This window comes from Mercenaria mercenaria, chromosome 1 (assembly GCF_021730395.1).
Source record: "Mercenaria mercenaria strain notata chromosome 1, MADL_Memer_1, whole genome shotgun sequence".
NCBI lineage: Eukaryota > Metazoa > Mollusca > Bivalvia > Venerida > Veneridae > Mercenaria > Mercenaria mercenaria.
Genome location: NC_069361.1, coordinates 61,524,596 through 61,545,937, shown reverse-complemented (window position 1 = coordinate 61,545,937; position 21,342 = coordinate 61,524,596). Strand labels below are relative to the sequence as shown.

General features: G+C 37.0%; 1 protein-coding gene across 1 annotated transcript in view; it reads right to left on the bottom strand.

Annotated features, from left to right (window-relative positions):
- Positions 1-21,342, bottom strand: part of LOC123566185 (nuclear pore complex protein Nup133-like) — a 420,170-nt gene that overhangs the window by 137,620 nt on the left and 261,208 nt on the right. The window contains exons 22-23 of the mRNA XM_053549042.1: positions 17,816-17,959; positions 7,143-7,356 (exon numbers count right to left, since the gene is read on the bottom strand). Coding sequence (XP_053405017.1) covers positions 7,143-7,356; positions 17,816-17,959 — 358 coding nt within the window. The remainder of the gene's footprint in view (positions 1-7,142; positions 7,357-17,815; positions 17,960-21,342) is intronic.

Below are 21,342 nucleotides of genomic sequence, written 5' to 3'. Positions count from 1 at the left end.
GTTTTCAATAATCTCTTCCATAAAGGCTACATGTAGCTTTACCGCCAACGTGCTAAAAACAAAGAGATTTACGACTATTGTTCCTAATTTAACTATCATAAAACAGTTTTTGATTGCATAATCCTGTCAGTTCTTAATCAGGGTCATCATAATAACTGACTGTAACTTAATCAGTGTCATCAAAAGATCGTCGCGTGATCAAAGCAGGCTTAATCAACACGTGTCCCGCTCGCCCGCTCGAGGGCATGAAAGTGATTAGGAATAAACAATGTGACAACGGGGACTGTTTACTGTGTAAAATTTAACAAATTATAGACAAAAACAAGTTTTTGGGGGGATTGTTTTTATTTGTTCCTGTATTTTTATTTTTCCGGGACATTTTAAGACTGTCCGGGACACCGGGACGAGTATGTAATTTCCGGGACAATCCCGGACAATCCGGGACGTATCACATGTATGCCAAAAAACTTTAACCAAGAAAGGTCAAGCTGACGCCGGGATGAGTAGAATAGACCCCCTTTTCTCCGAATAGTGGAGCTAAAAAAGTTACAATGTAAGCTATTTATAGTAACAACAAAGTGAAGTAATCCTAAAGAAGGGACCTGCGCATGACACTCCGTCTCATGATGGTGTACAATTGTGCCAAGTTACATAAAAATCCCTCCATGCATGAAGAAATGCTCCGGACAGTCATTCTTGTATCTGACCTTTGGCCTCTAAGTGTGACCTTGACCTTAGACCTAGGGATCTGGTTCTTTTGCATGACACTCCGTCTCATGATGGTGAACAATTAGGCCAAGTTAAATCAAAATCCCTTCATGCATGAAAGAAAGCTCCAGACAAAGTCATTCTTGAATTTGACATTTGACCTCTGTGACCTTGACCTTATACCTAGGGACCTGGTTCTTGTGCATGACACTCCGTCTCATGATGGTGAACAATTGTGCCAAGTTTCATTAAATCCCGCAATGCATGAAGATATACTCTGGACAAAGTCTGTGGATGCTGCCCACCCATCTGCCTGCCAGGGGCGTTCCCGTAATACGTCCCATTTTTCAAACGGGCGTATAAAAAAGGTTAACTCAGGAGCCTGTGACCTTCACCTTAGCACATGACACAGTGTTTTGTAATGGTGAATATTTATGCCAAGTTATTTGAATATACACGAATGGGCTGATAAGATGATGCCAGCTCTGTGACTTACAGAATGGGTTGATGAGATGATGCCTGTTATGTGACTTACAGAATGGGCTGATGAGATGTTGCCTGTTATGTGTTGATGAGATGATGCCTGTTATGTGACTTACAGAATGGGCTGATGAGATATTGCCCGTTATGTGGTGATGAGATAATGCCTGTCATGTGACTTACAGAATGGGCTGATGAGATGTTGCCTGTTCTGTGAATTACAGAATGGGCTGATGAGATGTTGCCTGTTCTATGACTTACAGAACAGGCTGATGAGATATTGCCAATTATGTGACTTACAGATTAGTCTGATAAGATATGTGACTTACAGATTAGTCTGATAAGATGACTTACAGAATGGGCTGATGAGATATTGCCTGTTATGTGTTGATGAGATGATGCCTGTTATGTGACTTACAGAATGGGCTGATGAGATGTTGCCTGTTCTATGACTTACAGAATGGGCTGATGAGATGTTGCCTGTTCTATGACTTACAGAACGGGCTGATGAGATATTGCCAATTATGTGACTTACAGACTAGTCTGATAAGATGTTGCCTGTTCTATGACTTACAGAATGGGCTGATGAGATATTGCCTGTAGTGTAGTGTGCTTTATGGATACGAGGCTGATGATGCCTGTTCTATGACTTACAGAATGGGCTGATGAGATTTGCCTGTTATGTGAATGATCTGTTATTACCTAGAATGGGCTGATGAGATATTGCCTGTTCTATGATTCAGATGTGATGAGATATTGCCTATTATGTGACTACAAATAGCTGATAAGATGTTGCCTGTTCTATGACTTACAGAATGGGCTGATGAGATGATGCCTTTCTATGACTTACAGAACGGGCTGATAAGATGTTGCCTGTTCTAAGACTTACAGAACGGGCTGATAAGATGTTGCCTGTTCTATGACTTACAGAATGGGCTGATGAAATGATGCCTGTTCTATGGCTTACAAAATAGTCTGATAAGATGTTGCCTGTTCTATGACTTACAGAATGGGCTGATGAAATGATGCCTGTTCTATGACTTACAAAATAGTCTGATAAGATGTTGCCTGTTCTATGACTTACAGAATGGGCTGATGAGATGATGCCTGTTATGTGTTGATGAGATGATGCCTGTTATGTGACTTACAGAATAGTCTGATAAAATGCCTGTTCTATGACTTACAGAATGGGCTGATGAGATGATGCCTGTTATGTGTTGATGAGATGATGCCTGTTCTGTGACTTACAGAATGGGTTGATGAGATATTGCCTGTTATGTGGTGATGAGATGATGCCTGTCATGTGACTTACAGAATGGGCTGATAAGATGTTGCCTGTTCTGTGAATTACAGAATGGGCTGATGTGATGTTGCCTGTTCTATGACTTACAGAATGGGCTGATGAGGTATTGCCTATTATGTGACTTACAGACTAGTCTGATAAGATGTTGCCTGTTCTGTGAATTACAGAATGGGCTGATGAGATGTTGCCTGTTCTATGACTTACAGAATGGGCTGATGAGGTATTGCCTATTATGTGACTTACAGACTAGTCTGATAAGATGTTGCCTGTTCTATGACTTACAGAATGGGCTGATTAGATGATGCCTGTTATGTGTTGAGATGATGTTTGTTCTATGACTTACAGAATGGGCTGATGAGATATTGCCTGTTATGTGTTGATGAGATGATGCCTGTTATGTGACTTACAGAATGGGCTGATGAGATGTTGCCTGTTCTATGACTTAGAGAATGGGCTGATGAGATATTGCCTATTATGTGACTTACAAAATAGTCTAAGTTGTTGCCTGTTCTATTGACTTACAGAATGGGCTGATGAGATGATGCCTTTCTATGACTTACAGAATGGGCTGATAAGAAGTTGCCTGTTCTATGACTTACAGAATGGGCTGATAAGATGTTGCCTGTTCTATGACTTACAGAGTGGGCTGATGAGATGATGCCTGTTCTATGACTTACAGATAGGCTGATGAGATGTTGCCTGTTCTATGACTTACAGAAGGGGCTGATGTGATATTGCCTATTATGTGACTTACAAAATAGTCTGATAAGATGTTGCTTGTTCTATTGACTTACAGAATGGGCTGATGAGATGATGCCTGTTATGTGTTGAAGAGATGATGCCTGTTATGTGACTTACAGAATAGTCTGGTAAGATGTTGCCTGTTCTATGACTTACATAATAGGCTGATAAGATGATGCCTATTATGTGTTGCTGACATGATGCCTGTTCTATGACTTACAGAATGGGCTGATGAGATATTGCCTGTTCTGTGACTTACAGAATGGGCTGATAAGATATTGCCTGTTTTGCTGTTTTGTGACTTACAGAATGTGCTGATAAGATGTTGCCTGTTACTGTCATTGTACGAGTATAAGACGCACATTTTTTTTTTTACCGAGACTCTGGTCTGGGAGGACCATTGCGACCTATACACCAGTATAAACCAGACCACATTTTGTCCCTGACTCAAAAAATGAAGAAAATCGATCTTTGTTTACACTAAGTATCTTTACATTGAAGAGATTTCAAAGAGAGTAACTACCTATGACTCGGGCATAGCTAACGGCCGGTATCGGGACCCGGGGTAAATTGATTTTGTATAAAATGTAAAATTAAGATTCACGTAAAAGCTTTAGATAAATAAATGCTGTTTTTCATTAAAATATATTTTACAACACATTTCTGTAACTCATCGTCAAGTTTTTAACAAAACCTGTGTAAAACTTTCCCAACATGTTTCAACACATTTTGCAATAAAATACTTAGTAGCCCGAAAATCAATACTCTAGTCTTCAAACATAGCTTTGGTAGTTGTCTATAATCCCCTTGTTTATTGAGAAATTCATGCTTGAGGCATTAACTATCTTACCACCTACTGTCATTATCTGCAAACAATTAACAGTTTAATCATACCCGGAGGCAATTGTTAACAAGTGTATGTGAGATTTTAGACTGATCTAATAACAACATAGTCACTGACCCGTAGTGTTCAAAAAAATATGCAAACCAGTCTTAAAATTATGTCATTTTACCGCCACCTGCCAAAGTGTACTTTCATTTTTGCTAGCCTCAATATGGAGTGATCAGACGATGTGGCAGTTTAGTGCTTACACCGAGTTTATGCTTTTCAATTTAAATACTTGCACATGCAAAAAAATCGACCATGATTTAGAAAAATCGGTGAGTTCAAGTCAGAAAGTAAAGCGAACTTCGGACAAACATAAATTTGGAAAAGTGAATTTTATGAGATAAATTCAATTCATACTACACCCTCAGGATTTTGCAAGTTTATAAAACATTCCTTTTGTATTTATTTATTTATTTGGGTTTTACGGCGCACCAACACAGTATAGGATATATGGCGCCAAACAGGACTACAAATTTTGGTTTCACATCTCATTTACATTCCTTTTGTGATATTGCAATGTTGCATTAATAAACAAGAGAGGTATTCCCAGTTTAAGTACATGTAGTCTTAATCTAAATATGGACAATCCAGAGTAAGAGATTCCCTTTTTTCTGCTAGCATTACACGGGTATAAGCATTATTCCAGAAATCCGTTGATATTTTAACACTGCATCTTAAGGCTCTTCTACACTATTCAAGAAAATCTTGTAGGGCCCATAAATCACTTGATAATTTATATCTTGTACAAGCAATTAGTGCTTTGCAATATTTCTTGAACTTGGAAGACACATTAATTTTAAATGGAGGGAAATCATGACAGGTAAATAAAATAGATGGCCGAAATGATACCGGTACAAAGTGTTTATAAAGATCAAATATTTGTACATTTAAATAATGAATCATTGGTGAAAACATTGACTGAGAAAAACTCTAGTTGAAGTGATACATATCCAGTTGAAGAACAAAGCTTCTTAAAAGATATTATTTCAGGAAATATGATAACAGTCATATTTTGTTAATATGTAACCTTGTGAGAAACATCATTGATAATGTAAAAATACTTTTTGAGAACACCGAACTTGCTGATGTTACTCTTCCACTGGAGTACTAGATATAATTTTATTATCGAATTATATAAACTTGGCTTTTGAGCATGTCATTCAATTAAAACATCATTTTTTTCTGCTGTCCACACTGCCATGTTTATTGTTAAATGATCAAAGCCAAACATTCAATGATGGTTTTATTAGATCTCAATACACATACTGGGCAGGTGCTCCTCATCAAAAACCCTTTATCAGAGCATTTGACAGCACTACCATCCAAGAAAAATAGGATGAGTTCTAAACGCTAGATCTTGTAGCCGAAAATTATCTGGAAACTGCCACTCAAAAAGACACTAATGGGGGACACAATGTACAGGGCTCCGGAAATTTTGATAACTCAATCGGTCCGAAACGAAAATCCTGACATCGGCGCTACCCCACCCACCGCATTCCCAATATTACATATTTTGTAAAACGTGATAGGGTAAAGAAATAAGCATGTCATGCATTAAAACTGAGTTACCAGTCACCGCGCGTTACCATACAATGAAGACAGTTATTCAGTGTTAAGTGTGATCGTTACTTTGTTTAAATTTCGATGTTTTTCCGAGATAATACGAGGCATTGACACCGTGTGCGTAACTAGTCTAAAAGCCAACGCACGTGACTTCAATACCGTATACACGGCAGATGTGAAGTTTCCTCATTCTTTGACGGAATTCAATAAAATACAATGCGTCAAAGTGAGTTACACAACACATATTCTCTGCTAAACAGCCTCAGTATTTAAAGAATACTCTGCCGCAGACCGAATGTGTACGTTATTTGAACGCTGAGATCGAATTTCACGCGGGTTGGCCACGGATATTTCATTTCACTTACGTTGTACTTCAGTAAGCAACTACATTTTATAAAGTTATATGTTCTCTTCTGATGTAAACAAAATTTCATTTTGAAACGTTTTTTAAAAGACCGATTTGATAAACAGTGCCACTCCGGTTTTCTTTATCATTCGTGGTTGCCCGTCCATTTTTTTCTTTTTTGTACGTACAGTCGGGTTGCAAAGACGATTTTCTGCATTTGTTTCAACTGGAGCCCCAACAAATGAATCATGTAATTTTTTCAAATCAAGTAATTATAAAAATTATTTTCATCGGTTTTCCGTGTGATGTCTCATTAAATCAAAGACCTATAAAGTACAATTATGCAGCGACCATTTGTTTGTTACCGTGATCAAACATAGCCTTTTGAAATAAACTATCTGTCGGATTCTAAATAAAAGAAGTGGATCCCCGTCGAAATGATTTGGATCCAGTCAGAAACGTTAGGAAACCAGTCAAAAATTTTAATACACCGCAGTCGGCTGTCTGCAAACATTAAAGGATGTGACGCGCGAGCACTGATTGCGTCACGCGCTAATTACGGACCAATTATCAAAGTGACAGTCAGACCGATTGACACGTCTATTGATTATCTGTAGGTGCGACCAACAATTTCCTACTTGGCAGGTGATCATGTATTGAGATATCAGACCAAAATTTATACTTTTCTCCATTTTTACGGGACCGATTTTTTCCGTTTTTTCACTTCACGAATCGGTCTGAAAAGTCAAAAATCGGTCCAAAACCGACAAACCGGCAACTTTCCGAAGCCCTGACAATGTACTGTCTACACTATACAAGTTGCTGTGATTTATATCTTGTGCAAGTTTTCTTGAATATTGTAGACGAGCCTTTATACACGAGTGCGCCATATACTCATACAATGACAGTATGTGACTTACAGAATGTGCTGATAAGATGTTGCCTGTTCTGTGACTTACAGAATGGGCTGATAAGATGTTGCCTGTTCTGTGACTTACCGAATGGGCTGATAAGATGTTGCCTGTTCTGTGACTTACAGAATGGGCTGATATGTTGCCTGTTATGTGACTTACAGAATAGGCTGATGAGATGTTGGCTGTTCTATGACTTACAGAATGGGCTGATGAGATGATGCCTCTCCTGTTTGTATTGTTCCTCAACCTGCACTGTGTACTCTGCAAACTCTGCTTTGTGAGCAAGTGAGGTCAGTTGGCTCGTGTAACCATCTAGAATGTTGTCAGCCAATGACAGCAGTTGTTGGAACAACTGTCCACGCGTCTCTGTATCTCTAGCTTCTGGTACAGCTGATTCCAAAGTCAACATAAACTAGAAATCAAAGACAACAGAACATTGTTTTATTTTATTGAGTTTTAATCACACTGACATAATGTAAGTTATATAGAAACTTTCCAGCTTTTAATGTTAGAGGCAGACCCCATCATTCTAAATAATGTCAAAAATCTGCCTGAAATGAATTTACTTTAATATTGGTGCTAAAACAAACTTCCCTATGAGAAAGCTATCTATCACTCCAGATGTCAAAAATTAGGTAATTACACCTTTATGTCTGACAGTTTTATTGTTAACATCTTATGTTATTACCTTTTGACATCCATCAAAGCCAAACATCTCTACCTGGTGTGATACAGGAAATCAAAATTTACCTAGGGGTGCTTTTGAGGAAAGCACGTCTCCCACAACTGCCTAATCATCTGAATAGTAAGTCTGTCTTTATATACTGTTTACTCACAGAAAATATACCTTTGATAGTTTTGGAGTAAGTGTTGGAGTAAGTGGCCTATCAGATAAGTGTTGGAGTATGCGGCCTATCGGTGATTCAAGGGCCATAATTCGGAAGTGCCTCAGCCGAATTGGCTAGTTATTGAACCTGGCAGAGGATATAATGTTCAAGTTTGGTGAAGATCGGATGAGAAATGTTCGACTTTCGAGTGCGGACAAGATTTGTGACAGACGCACAGACGGACGCAAAATCAGTTACACCCGTTCCCCCCCCCCCCCCCCAAAACTGGCGTATTAATAAAATGCGCCCCAGTTGGCCGCAAAATAGCAATTTACCCAGAATTCTTTCGGACAATTAGTTTAAGCAGACTATTATTGTTGCATCGAACAAAATTTTTTAGGACTGAACAAAAATATTAAATTTTTAATAAAAATTTTGTGATATACAATAAATATTTTTGTTTTATTGAACAAGTATTTTTATTTTGTAATAAATATTTTGTAGGATTGATTAAACAAGTGAATGATTCATATTGCCATGCAATACGAAGTCCCCTACTGGAAGGCACCTAATTATCTCTGCTGCAGTATAACATAAAGAACTAATATTTGTCAATGATGTATAAACAACAAAGCACTTAAACCCTACAAAAAAAAGGAAAAAAAATCTATATACAGTCGAATACCGTTACCTCGATATTCAAGGGACTGTAAAAATTGCATCAACGTATCCGAAGTTCGACGTAACGATATCGACTATCTGGGACTACTTTGTACTTGTGTCGGACGTCTATATTGACATTATATCCAATGCTTTTTTCAGAGGGCTTGAAATGGGAAAGAAATAATATAAAACATAAATACGATTTTAATTTTATTTACAAATAAAACATCTGATTAAATACATGCATTCAACTTTTTAATTATTCAAAATATACATTTAAACATTAGAATTTTTATTCCTTCCCTAAACAAGTCTGAATGCAGCGGTAACGTTCCTAGTTGAGTAGTCATTTTGACTGTGTTTAAATAACGAAACTTTGCCAGTTAAATATTGTTACTCAGTCCTAAATGGCAGATTTTACTCAGTCAAACAGAAAATATTTCATCCAAATTAGTTGTTATATTTGAAAACAGCTTTCATGCTTGCACGGTGTTTCATAACATTAATTATTGGGAATTAAATACAAACTTCCTGACATTTAAATTGGATTAAAGATTAAATAACAAACAAAGCATACATACAAACAAACTTGAATATGATTAATACATCACCGGACAGCAATAGGTTGATTTTCACACCTTACAAATAACATGGATATTTTTTGACAAGCTGTGATATCGACGAAACCAGGTGTAAAAACAGTACAGGTAAGTTGACGGGACTGAAAAATCTCATCGAGCTAAACAAAATATCGAGCTAATCATATCGAGGTAATGATAAATAATTACATTAAGATAAATAATCGGGACCGACTCAAACACATCGTGCTAACCGGAGTATCGAGCTAACCGATATTGAGGTAACGATATTCAACTGTAATACAAGTCCACAAGAAACTCTTTACCAGGCAGAGATAGATCAAAGTACAACTAAAAATTGGATGTACCATGCATGCTGTACCACAAAAAAGTAGTCTCGATCTTTCCCTACGGCCAGTAATAAAAAAAGTTACAATATAATCTATTAACAACAAAGGGATGTAATTCTAAAAAAAAGTGTGCCTCATGGTGGTGAACATTTGTGCCAAGTTACACCAAAATTTGACATCTGACCTCTTAAGAATGACCTTGACCTTAGACCTAAGGACCTGGTACTGGCACATGACAATTCGTCTCATGGTGGTGAACATTTGTGCCTAGTTACATAAAAATCCCTCCAAGCATAAAGAAGAAATGCTCCAGACAAAGTCATTCTTGAATTTGACCTTTGACCTCTAAGTATGACCTTGACCTTAGACCTAGGGCTGGGGCTTTGCGCACAACATGTTGTCTCATCATAGGGAAATGTTTGTGCCAACTGATATTTAAATCCTGTTTTGCATGACAAAGTTATAGACCGGACAGGAAAAATCCTATTGACCTTTGATCTCAAAGTGTTACCTTGACCTTTATGTTAGGGTTCTGGGTTTTGCGCAAGATAATTCGTCTCATCATGGGGAACATTTATGCCAAGTAATATTGTAATCCCTTGATGGATGACAGAGTTCTGGACCGGACAGGAAACAAGAGCTGTCGGAGGTCAGCAACGCTCGACTATTCAACAGCCTTGTCGACTGAATGAATAAGGAAGTCGAAAAAGGGACATAATTTAGTAAAAAAGCAAAATAGGGTTATGGAACCTGCATAGTGCTTATCAGCTCATGACAGTGGACAAGTGTGTGAAGTTTCAATCCATTCCCATTAGTGGGTATTGAGATACCAGCTTACATACAAAACCTTAACCAAAAGTTTCTAAGTCGAAAAAGGGGCATAATTTTGAAAAAAAGCAAAATAAAGTTATGGGACCTGCTTTGTGCATGTCAGATCATGACAGTAAATAAGTGTGTGAAGTTTCAATCCATTCCAATTAGAGAGTTCTGAGATACCAGCTTACATACAAAACCTTAACCAAAAAGTTCTAAGTCAAAAAAGGGGCATAATTTGTAAAAAAGCAAAATAGAGTTATGGAACCTGTGCAATGTAAGTCAGTTTATCACAGTAAATAAGTGTGTGAAGTTTCAATCCATTCCCACAAGTGGTTACTGAGATACCAGCTTACATACAAAACCTTAACCAAAAATTTCTAAGTGGAAAAAGGGGCATAATTTTGTAAAAAAGCAAAATAGAGTTATGGAACCTGTGCAATGTAGGTCAGTTTATCACAGTGAATAAGTGTGTGAAGTTTCAATCCATTCCAACAAGTGGTTGCTGAGATACCAGCTTACATACAAAAACTTAACCAAATCGGGACGCGGATGCGGACGCCGACGCATGGGCGAGTCCAATAGCTCTACTATTCTATGAATAGTCGAGCTAAAAAACCTATTGACTTTTGGCCTCCAATTGTGACTTTGACCTTTGAGCTAGGGGTCCAGGTTTTGCGCATGACATGTTGTCTCATCATGGGGAACAGTTGTGCCAAATAATATCAAAATCCCTTCATGGATGGCAGAGTTATGGACCGGACAGGAAAAAAGCCCTATTGACCTTTTTTACCCCCAATTGTGACCTTGACCTTTGAGCTAGGGGTATGGGTTTTGCACATGACACGTCATCATGGGGAACATTTGTGCCAAGTAATATTAAAATCCCTTCATGGATGAAAGAGTTATGGACCAGACACGAAACAGACCCTGTTCATGCCATGTTAACATTTGACTGCTTAAGTGTGACCTTGACCTTTGAGCTAGGGATCTGAAAGTTGTGCACGAAACATAGTCTTATTATGAAGTACAATTGTGTCAAGTGATATTAAAATCCCTTCATGGATTGGAGGGTTATGGACCGGACAGAAAAAGCCGTTGACCTTGACCTCCAATTGTGACCTGACTTTTAAGCTAGGGGTCCGGTTTGTGCATGCATGTTGTCTCATCATGGGAACATTGTCAAAGTAAATTAAATCCTTCATGGATTCAAGAGTTATGACCGGACATGAAATTGCGACGGACGAATGACGGAAAAGCGCATTCCTATAGTCCCCGAAACTGGTTTTCAACCGTAGGGGACTAATAATCTGAAAACACTGAATACATATTTTGTCGCATTGCAGATTTTTTTTTAGTTTTACAATAAATATTTCAAAAGATAGAAAAAATATTTCAGTTTTACAATAAATATTTTATAACATTGAATTAAGTATATAAAGATAGACAATAATTATAGAAGATATAATATTGCAACACATTACACAAAATATCAAGAAATATGTTATTCAATATGTTATATAGTAACTCTAAGGCATGATTTGGGTCTGTTATAGTATCAATTGTTTCAACAGAGCTCCAGATAAGCTGCGTATTTGCGTATTTACGCAATTAAAATTGCACAAAACCCAATTGAATTCATACAGTGTGCGTACTGAAACGCAAGTAAAATTCCTAATACCCAATTCGTAAAAAATCGCTTGCGTATCGCATTTTCCTTATTACTAAAACGGGTACGAGACTTCAACGCTAGATTTGACTGACTGGTTATACGTTACCGCAGAACAGGTTGCAATTTATCGGCAAAATCACAGGACCATTCTGATTGGTGTTATTTTGACGCTTTATAAACAATTTCCTTTAGAGCCGATAAAATGTAAAAGAAGTCACAGAAAAAACATTGTTGCAGCACAAACAAACAAATTAGTGGGATATTTTGCTGTTCAACAATGACAGTTATCTGTTTGTGACGATGTAGTGTCACCAATACTGGATGACATCTTTTTGGAGAATGCATATTGCGGTGACCACATCGTTCGGGATATTGTGGATGAACTGATCTCCAACTGCATTAAAAGTGAAAAAGAAAACAACAGTATGGAACATTCATTACAATTTTAAATACATTTTTGTATTAAACATTGAAGGGCGCCATAAAAGTACTTAGTCAATCCTGTTTAATGATATATACCATGTATACTGTAAGCAAAAAATACTCAATTGTTAGTGCGAGATTGGTAAAATACCCAACTGGTTTTAGCAAATACCTAATTATTTCTGAAAAGGCTGGGTAATGATATTATTTTTACCCAATTCAAATTTCCAATACCCAATTCAGACAAAAAGTGATGGGTAAATACCCAATTGCACCAAAAGCTTATCTGGAGCTCTGTTTCAAGCAGTGAGCTTGCCAAATCTTTTTGAAACAAAAGCTCATAGAACACGAAATGCCCCCCTTGATGCATTCAGTAATTGCACAGGAACAGAAATTTTTTGGTCATTGTATACAGAAGTTCTACTGTTCTGGGTAAATGTAACCTTGACCTTTGACCTACTGACCTTAAAATAAACAGAGGTCATCTGCTGGTCATGATCAACCTCCCTATATTAAGTTTCATGATCCTAGGCCCAAGTGTCTTGAGTTATCATCTGGAAACTGTTTAACTGTTCCAGGTCACTGTGTCCTTGAACTTTAACCTACTGACCTCAACATCAATAGGGGTCATCAGATATCTGCTGATCATGATCAACTATCAAGTTTCGTTATCCAGCGGCCCAAGCGTTCTCATGTTATCGTCCGGAAGCCGTTTAACTGTTCCGGGTCACTGTGGCCTTGACCTCTGACCTACTGACCTCAAAATCAATAGGGGTCATCTGCTGGTCATGGCCAAATCAATTTTCACGATATTAGGCCCAAGTGTTCTTGAGTTATCATCTGGAAAACCTCTAACTGTTCTGTGTCACTGTGACCTTGACCTTTGACCTCAAAATCAATAGAGGTCATCTGCTGGCTATAAGCAATCTCTCTATCAACTTTCATGATCCTAGGCCCAAGCGTTCTTGAGCTATCATCTGGAAACCAATTAACTGTTCTGTGTCACCATGACCTTGACCTTTGACCTAAAAATCAATAGGGGTCATCTGCTGGCTATGAGCAATCTCTCTATCAACTTTCATAATCCTAGGCCCAAGCGTTCTTGAGTTTTCATCCGGAAACGGATTGGTCAATATACCGACAGGGGTCATTTGATGCTCATGATCAACCTCCCTATTAAGTTTCATCATCCTATGCCCAAGTGTTCTCAAGTTATCGTCTGGAAACGATTTAACTGTTCCAGGTCACTGTGACCTTGACCTTTGACCCACTGACATCAAAATCAGTAGGTGTCATCTGCTGGTCATGACAAACCTTATAAAGATGCTACAAATTAAATATTGGAAAGGACATTACAATGGTGCTACAGGCCAAGTCTGATGAAGATCCAGCCAGCAGCTCATCAGATGTAGTCATTTAAAGGCTTTTTATCCATATTTAACTCTAGCAGCCCATGAAAGGGCCAAACAACACCACTGAAAAAATTGGGAGAGAGCTACAAACCAAGTTTAATGAAGATCCATCAAGCTGTTCATGAGAAGAAGTCATTTAAAGGCATTTCTATTTTAGGTTCAAGTAGCTCCTAAAAGGGACCAAGTGCTAACAATTTAACAAATTTGGTAAAGGATCTTATAAAGATGCTACAAATCAAGTATGATGCAGATCCGGCCAATGGTTCATGAAAAAAAGTCATTTAAAGGCATTACTATTTTAAGCTCTAGCAGCCCCTCAAAAAAGACAAAGCATCCAATACTGAATAAATTTTGGAGAAGACCTTATAATGATGCTACAGCCCAGGTCTGATGAAGATCCATTGAGTTGTTAATGAGAAGTAGTAATTAATCAAAGGCCTGAAGGGCCTGAGAGTCGGCTAATGATTGATGTACTGGTAGTATAGTCTACCAGTTTCAGTTTGGTTTAAGTTTTTTTCCCCAACTGAACAGAGATTTTGTTACAATAGATGAAATGGACATTCAATCGATGCCTTGTAAAACTTTGATTGACATTATACAAGTATTTAAACCCAATATATTTCTCTAAAATTGAAGAGTGGTTCACAAAAATAAAAATGTTGAAAGTACAAACTACAATTTGACAGGTGACACTAAGATACTGCCCATGACTATAAATATTTTTCCAGTAAACATTTGCCTCTGGCATTACCAAAACAGGCAATTATCGGCTGGTATATATTCGCACATGATAAAATTTGAATATGAAAATTTATATATTGAAATTTTATAGCGCGGATTGCCACATACAATTTGTAACGGATGGACGAAAGAACTGTTCAGATATTTTACAGATAAGGGGCCTTGCAATAACCGTGTCACATGCTAGGTATTGTTCAATCATATTATAAGGGATGTGAATTTAAAGTATACTTACTTTTGCGTTTAAAGATATGTAAATGTTGCTGAGTGTCAATATATAGTGTCATGAATGTTTACACTGACAGGAAAATTGCGCATTCGAAACTAAGAGAAGTTACTCGGACTAGCTACCAATTTCGGAAAAGATAACCAATATTAATAAATGCAGTTCTTTTTTAGTTAAAACCATCATTTATTCTATTTCAGACCTGTTAACCCCTTCAAAACCATGTCAGTAGTCCCCAAGTCTATGTACTTTCAATTATCCGTTTTGATTCATGTAGACAGACAGGCCCAGATTGGGCTGAAAAAATGTTTGAGCCATTTTTACGTGGTCGGTAGCAGGGTGGGTTTGGGGAGGGGTGTTCCTTCCCGCTTTGAACTGCAGTCAGATTTTGAAATGGGCATTGTGGCAGGTGGTAAAAGGGCAAATGTATCAAACTGTAAAGACGCAATATGGGGGGAGGGTGTGGGAGGATACCCCCTCCTGCAATTAGGGTTTGGGGTATCACCACAAGGAAATTTTGAAAATGCAGACCCTTGATACAGCCTTTGGTGCGATTTCTAACTGAAAATTTTATGTTTCAATTTCTAAATATTACCTCTAGATTCTTTTTAGTATTACAATATTCAAAGTATGAATGACTGTCACTTCATATTTTTACTTTCAGGTCATGCCTCAGCACTAGAATATAAGTCTGATATTGATTCTATGTATGTATTATAAAAATAAATTCTAGAATCATTTCTGTTACAATAATATCTATCATGTCTGTTACTTTAATGTTTAAATTTCATAACACAGCTCGATATTTACCCAAAATATTATATCCGGATATGATTACACTTTCTTTTATACCGCCAAAATCTCCAGTTTCAACAATATGTTTTACAAATTGTGATGATATGAAGACAGTTTAGCAGCAATTGGCAGTATCTGACATTGAAGTTTATGGTGAAATTATTTAAATCATTTCATAAAAAAATTGTTTCGTTTCGTCAAAGCACTCTAACATAGACGATCTACTTTCGATTTCAAAAACTACAAGAAAATACAATTTAATGTTTCGCCGATTTGTTTATTTCTCGAAAAATAAGAAATAAAATCATTTTTAAAATCAGTAGTAATTAAACAAATCAGTAAGAGCTCTTTCTCGGGATAATTTATCCGCTTACTGACTGCAAAAATCAAGCCATGTGTCATCATGAAAAGCAGGGTGACGGTTTCATTTTTTTGCGAACCTGAATCGTAAGCAAATTATCCAAACCAGTCAAAATTCCAGAAAGGTTACGATCTAGATTCTTTCTAGTATTACAATATCCAAAGTATGACTGTCACTTCATCTTTTTACTTTCAGGACATGCCTCAGGACTAGAATACCAGTCTGACATAGATTATATGTAGGTGTAATAAAAATAAATTCTAGAATCATTTCTGTTACAATAATATCTATCATGTATGTTACATGAATGTTAAAATTTCATAACACAGCTCGATATTTACCCAAAATATTATATCCGGATACGATTACAATTTACACTTTTCTCCATTTTCAACATTATATTTTACAAATTGTGATGATATGAAGACATTTAGCAGCAATTGGCAGTATCTGACATTGAAGTTTACGGTTAAATTACCTCTTATTTAAATCTTTTCATAAAAAAGTTGCTTCGTTTCGTGAAAGCAGCCAAACATTGACGATCTACTTTCGATTTCAAAAACTACAAGAAAATACAATTTAATGTTTCGCTGATTTGTTTATTTCTCGAAAAATAAGAATTAAAATCATTTTTAATATCTGTAGTAACTAAACAAACCAGTAAGAGCTTCTTCTTCCGATAATTTATCCGTTTACTGACTGCAAAATTCATGTGTTTGTGTAGAAACCCACGCAAAGTTTATAGAAATCATACGATGCGTGTATACGTTCAATGTGGGAGAATTAAGGCTGATCAGGATCGGCTATGTTACCTAACGCATCCAGACGATTCAGATTTTGTTTTTAAAAAAGCATTGTGTGCATTTCTGTAATTTTATATACGTTTAGAAATTATTAGACATGCGTATTTGCATTATTTCTATACGTAATTTACGCTAATACGCATCTTATCTGGAGCCCTGTGGAACTATTTTTTGTTTTTCGCTGGATGTTACGCAAGCTTTGTAAGCCTGCGCAATTCATAAAATGCACATTTATGCTTAATGAGTTACATTCGAGTATTGCACAATTACAAGTCATAAATATGACAGATTACATCGTATATTGGTCATAGCAAAGGGAATTCACACAACTTAACTTCATTCATGCAGTGTACTGTTTGAAGTTTGAGAAATCTAATGGAACTACATCCCTTCACTGTGTTATTTGGTCCATTTAGACTTAGAGAATCGCTGGATAGCAAGGACTCGTCAAAACGATTTCATCGTTTAGCAGACTCAAAAAGTACTTGTCATTAACAGGTACTTTTACTTTTAGCCCTAGCAAATCCTAAAAGATGATAACTGCCCCCATTTGAACAAATTTAAGAGAGGACCTTATAACAATCCTACAGACCAAGTCTGATGAAAATCCATCAAGAGTTAGAAGAGTTTGTTTAAAGGTATTTCAAATTTTAGCTCTAGAGGCCATTTAAAGGGGTCAAAGTATTTGAATAATTAAGTCGTTTGAATAAATGGCTTGGTATGCTTCCCTATACAAATCGGCCTGGACATTTTTTTTTTTCAATTTTGTGCATCTGATAAATAAAAATTCCATGCAGTTTCAGTTTTGAATTTATTAACTTGTTGAATGAAAGAATATTTGCACCAGAGGCTTGGATAATAAAATTTTATTCAACTTCAGTGAAGTTTCAGTACTCATTTGAAATCTTCTATAGCCTCAAGGATGCAGGTTATGTTTGATCCAAGAGCATAACAATTTTTAAAAGGTGCAAACAAAATTCCAGACTGTTAATATAGCTGCATGTACCAAGCCTGTTAATAATAATGTTAACATCATCTCTATGAAAATTTAGTATTTTTGCTCTAGTTTCATGGTAATTATCATGCATAGTAGAAACACATTGGTACTTGCTACAAAGTTTCATTATAATCACACAAAAAAACAGCTATATACCTGGTGCAAATTATTAATCAGTAAGACTAAATAAATATAAGAAAGTGAGAATACCTGCTTATGTATTAATGTTCTCACTCCAGAACTTCCAGCAGTTGAAGTCCATGGTGTAAACTCAAGTGTATGTGTAAGTTCTGTCCCAGTCTCATACATTACTGCTTTAGTTTGGCGATACAGGACTGCAGCATGCAACATACCCTAAAACAAGAAAAAATAAGTGAATTAAGTATTCCCATGCAATACAAAGTCCCTTGCTTGAAGACAACTAAATTTCTCATCTGCAGAATAAAACTAAAGCTGTCACAGGAATGACGAATTATACCCCCCACAATACAGCCTTGTCACAGAAGTAGGCCAATGTCAAAGTTGAACCTCAAAATCAATAGGTGTCATTTGCTGCTCATGATCAACCTCCCTATTAAGTTTCATCATCCTACGCCCAAGCATTCTCAAGTTATCGTCTGGAAACGATTTAACTGTTCCTGGTCACTGTGACCTTGACCTTTGACCCGCTGACATCAAAATCAGTAGGTGTCATCTGCTGGTCATGACAAACCTTCCTATTTCCTTTCATGATCCTAGGCCCAAGCGTTCTAAAGTTATTGTCCAGAATTGGCTTCACTGTTCAAAGTCATTGTGACCTTGACCTTTGATCTACTGACCTCAAAATAAATAGGGGTCATATGCATGTCATGACCAAATTCCCTATAAACTTTCATGATCCTAGGCCCAAGAATTCTAAAGTTATCATCCGGAAACTGTTTAACTGTTCCGGGTCACTGTGACCTTGACCATTGACCTACTGACCTCAAAGTCAAACTTGACCTGTATTTTACGATGTTACATCTGTGTACAAAAATGCATGGTCCTAGGCCCAAGCGTTCTCAAGTTATCGTCCAGAAATGGTTTAACTGTTTCAGGTCACTGTGACCTTGACCTTTTACCTACTGACCCCAAAATCAATAGGGGTCATCTGCATGTGATGATCAACCTCCCTATTAAGTTTCGTCATCCTAGGCCCAAGCGTTCTCAAGTTATCGTCCGTAAACGATTTAACTGTTCCGGGTCACTGTGATCTTGACATTCAACCCACTGACCTCAAAATCAGAAGGTGTCATCTGCTGCTCATGACCATCCTCCTTATTATATTTCATGATACTAGGCCCAAGCGTTCTCAAGTTATCATTCCAAACCGTTTAACTGTCCCGGGTCATTGTGACCTTGACCTTTGACCTACTGACCTCAAAGTTGAATTGTACCTGTATTTTATAATGGTACAACTGTGTACCAAAAGTTATTTAAATCTATGAAGCCTTTCATGAGTTATTGTCCTGAAACCATGAAAACCAACGGACTGACCGACAAGCTCACTCCTATATACACCCCACCAAAACTTGGTTTTGTGGGGGTATAATAATGACCTGATATCAGAATCTGCCAATGACGCATTGTATTTTATAAAATTCCGTCAAATAATGAAGAAACATCACAAAGTATCAGCCATGTATACGGTACCGAAGTCACAAGCATTGGCTTTTAAACTAGTTCGGTTCACGCTGTCAAGAAAACAATGCCTCGGCAATTTTATCCTTGCAAATATTTTCTTGGAAAAACGTCGAAATTTAAACAAAGTAATGATCACATATAACACTGAATAACTGTTTTCATTGTATGGTACCTCGCGGTGACCGGTAAATCATTTTAATGCATGACATACTTATTTCTTTACTCTATCAAGTTTTACAAATATGGTATATTGGTAATACGGTGGGTGGGGTAGCGCAGATGTCGTGATTTTCGTTTCTGACCGACTGAGTTCTCAAATTTTTTGAAGCCCTGACAGACAGATGGAAAAGTGCAATCCTGTAGTCTAACCAGTTGGAAACTAATAACAGGACGTCATGTAAAGTAACATGCTAACTATCATACAAAACGCCTCATCCATATAATAGTAATTCCTTAATTTTTCAACCTGTATTCAAATATTTTGATATTCCCAGTAGTAGTCTCTTCTGTTATACTTTAAGCCTGACCATTGTCATTCACATCATGCAAAATTATTTCAGTATTGGGTATCAGAGAAATTATAATGGACATGCTGTGGCTCTAGGGTTCCACGTCTGACATCACCATATGAAAGTTTTAAATTGCATCAATATTCACCTACCTTCTCATTCATCAAGTCAAAAACAAATAAATCTTTTATCATTAGAAAAACTGATTGTCAACGATTACAACCAAATCCATGGATCTTAACAAGAAACATGGAAATTACAAGAAATCAAGGTTTTCAAACTTTGCATCATGCCAATAGGTTCTTTAACCCATTCCCACTTAGACTGATAAACTAATTGCCTATCTGCAGTGAATAAGCTTATCACCTTATCTATAATCAATAATCAATAGCTGCAAGGTAGGTTTATCTACATCATGTGCATAGGGATTATTGGGTAATTTAAAATTTTTTACACCTTGTTTATTCAACCCCAAATTACCGTAAAAACTTGAATATATTACGCAGTTTGTTAACGATTTTTTTCATTTTCACAAAGGGGTGCGTATCATACACCAAGGTAGAGCTAAGTGCATTTTTTTCTTAGTTTGATAGCACATAAATATCACCGAAAATCGGACAATTTTTGTGCTGTCTGCTGTTTACCTTATTAAAGAGCACTTTTGGCTAAGTCTAAAAGCAGGTTCGATGCCGTGCGATAAGTTGCTTTTAACTGCGTGTTTTCTGTTTTAATTTTTAAGATGTAATTAATCGTTTAAGCGGCCATGTGTTCACAAAGTTGGTCAATTGTCGTACATATCCAACATCGATGGATAATGGGCCAGTAGAATTATTACAAGAGGGTCATGATGACCCTGAATTGGTCACCTGAGTAATATGAGCCACATGTTTCAAATGGCAAATTGATACTAAAATATTAAGAAGTCACATTCATGGTCAATGAAAGTCAGTTTTAAGATCAGTGACACTGTGCAAAACTGTAGATGTCATCCAAATTTCAAGGCTGTTTCTTAAAAGGCAAGAAAGTAGGTCAGTAGGTCAAGGTCACAGTAAGGTGACCCCTGATCATTTGGGGTCATTAGGTAATTATACTTAAAAGTCTAGGAAATACGCTCTGATAATTTTTGAAGTAATTTTTCCTATATAAGTCATATAACAAGTGACCCCCTTGGGCCATAATTTGAACAATTGTGTTAGAGGTCCACTAGGCAATGCTACATACCAAATATCAAAGGCCTAGGCCTTGAACTTCCAGACAAGAAGATTTAAAAAAACATTTTCCTATATAAGTGTATGTTAAACTTGGGACCCCTAGGGCAGGGCCTCTTTTCAACCCAGGAGCATAATTTGTACAATTTTGGTAAAGGAACACTAGGCACAGCAACATACCAAATAACTTCCGGTCACTGATTTGCATACGGTACTCACCAATAGGGGGTGCAAAAGTTGGGAAATTTCGCGAAAAGGGATTACGCCGATAATATGGTTGCGTCGATAATATGGAGTTCGAGTATACATAGAACCCTCAACATCTGTAGGATTTTGATTTCTATCTCTTTCACTCGGA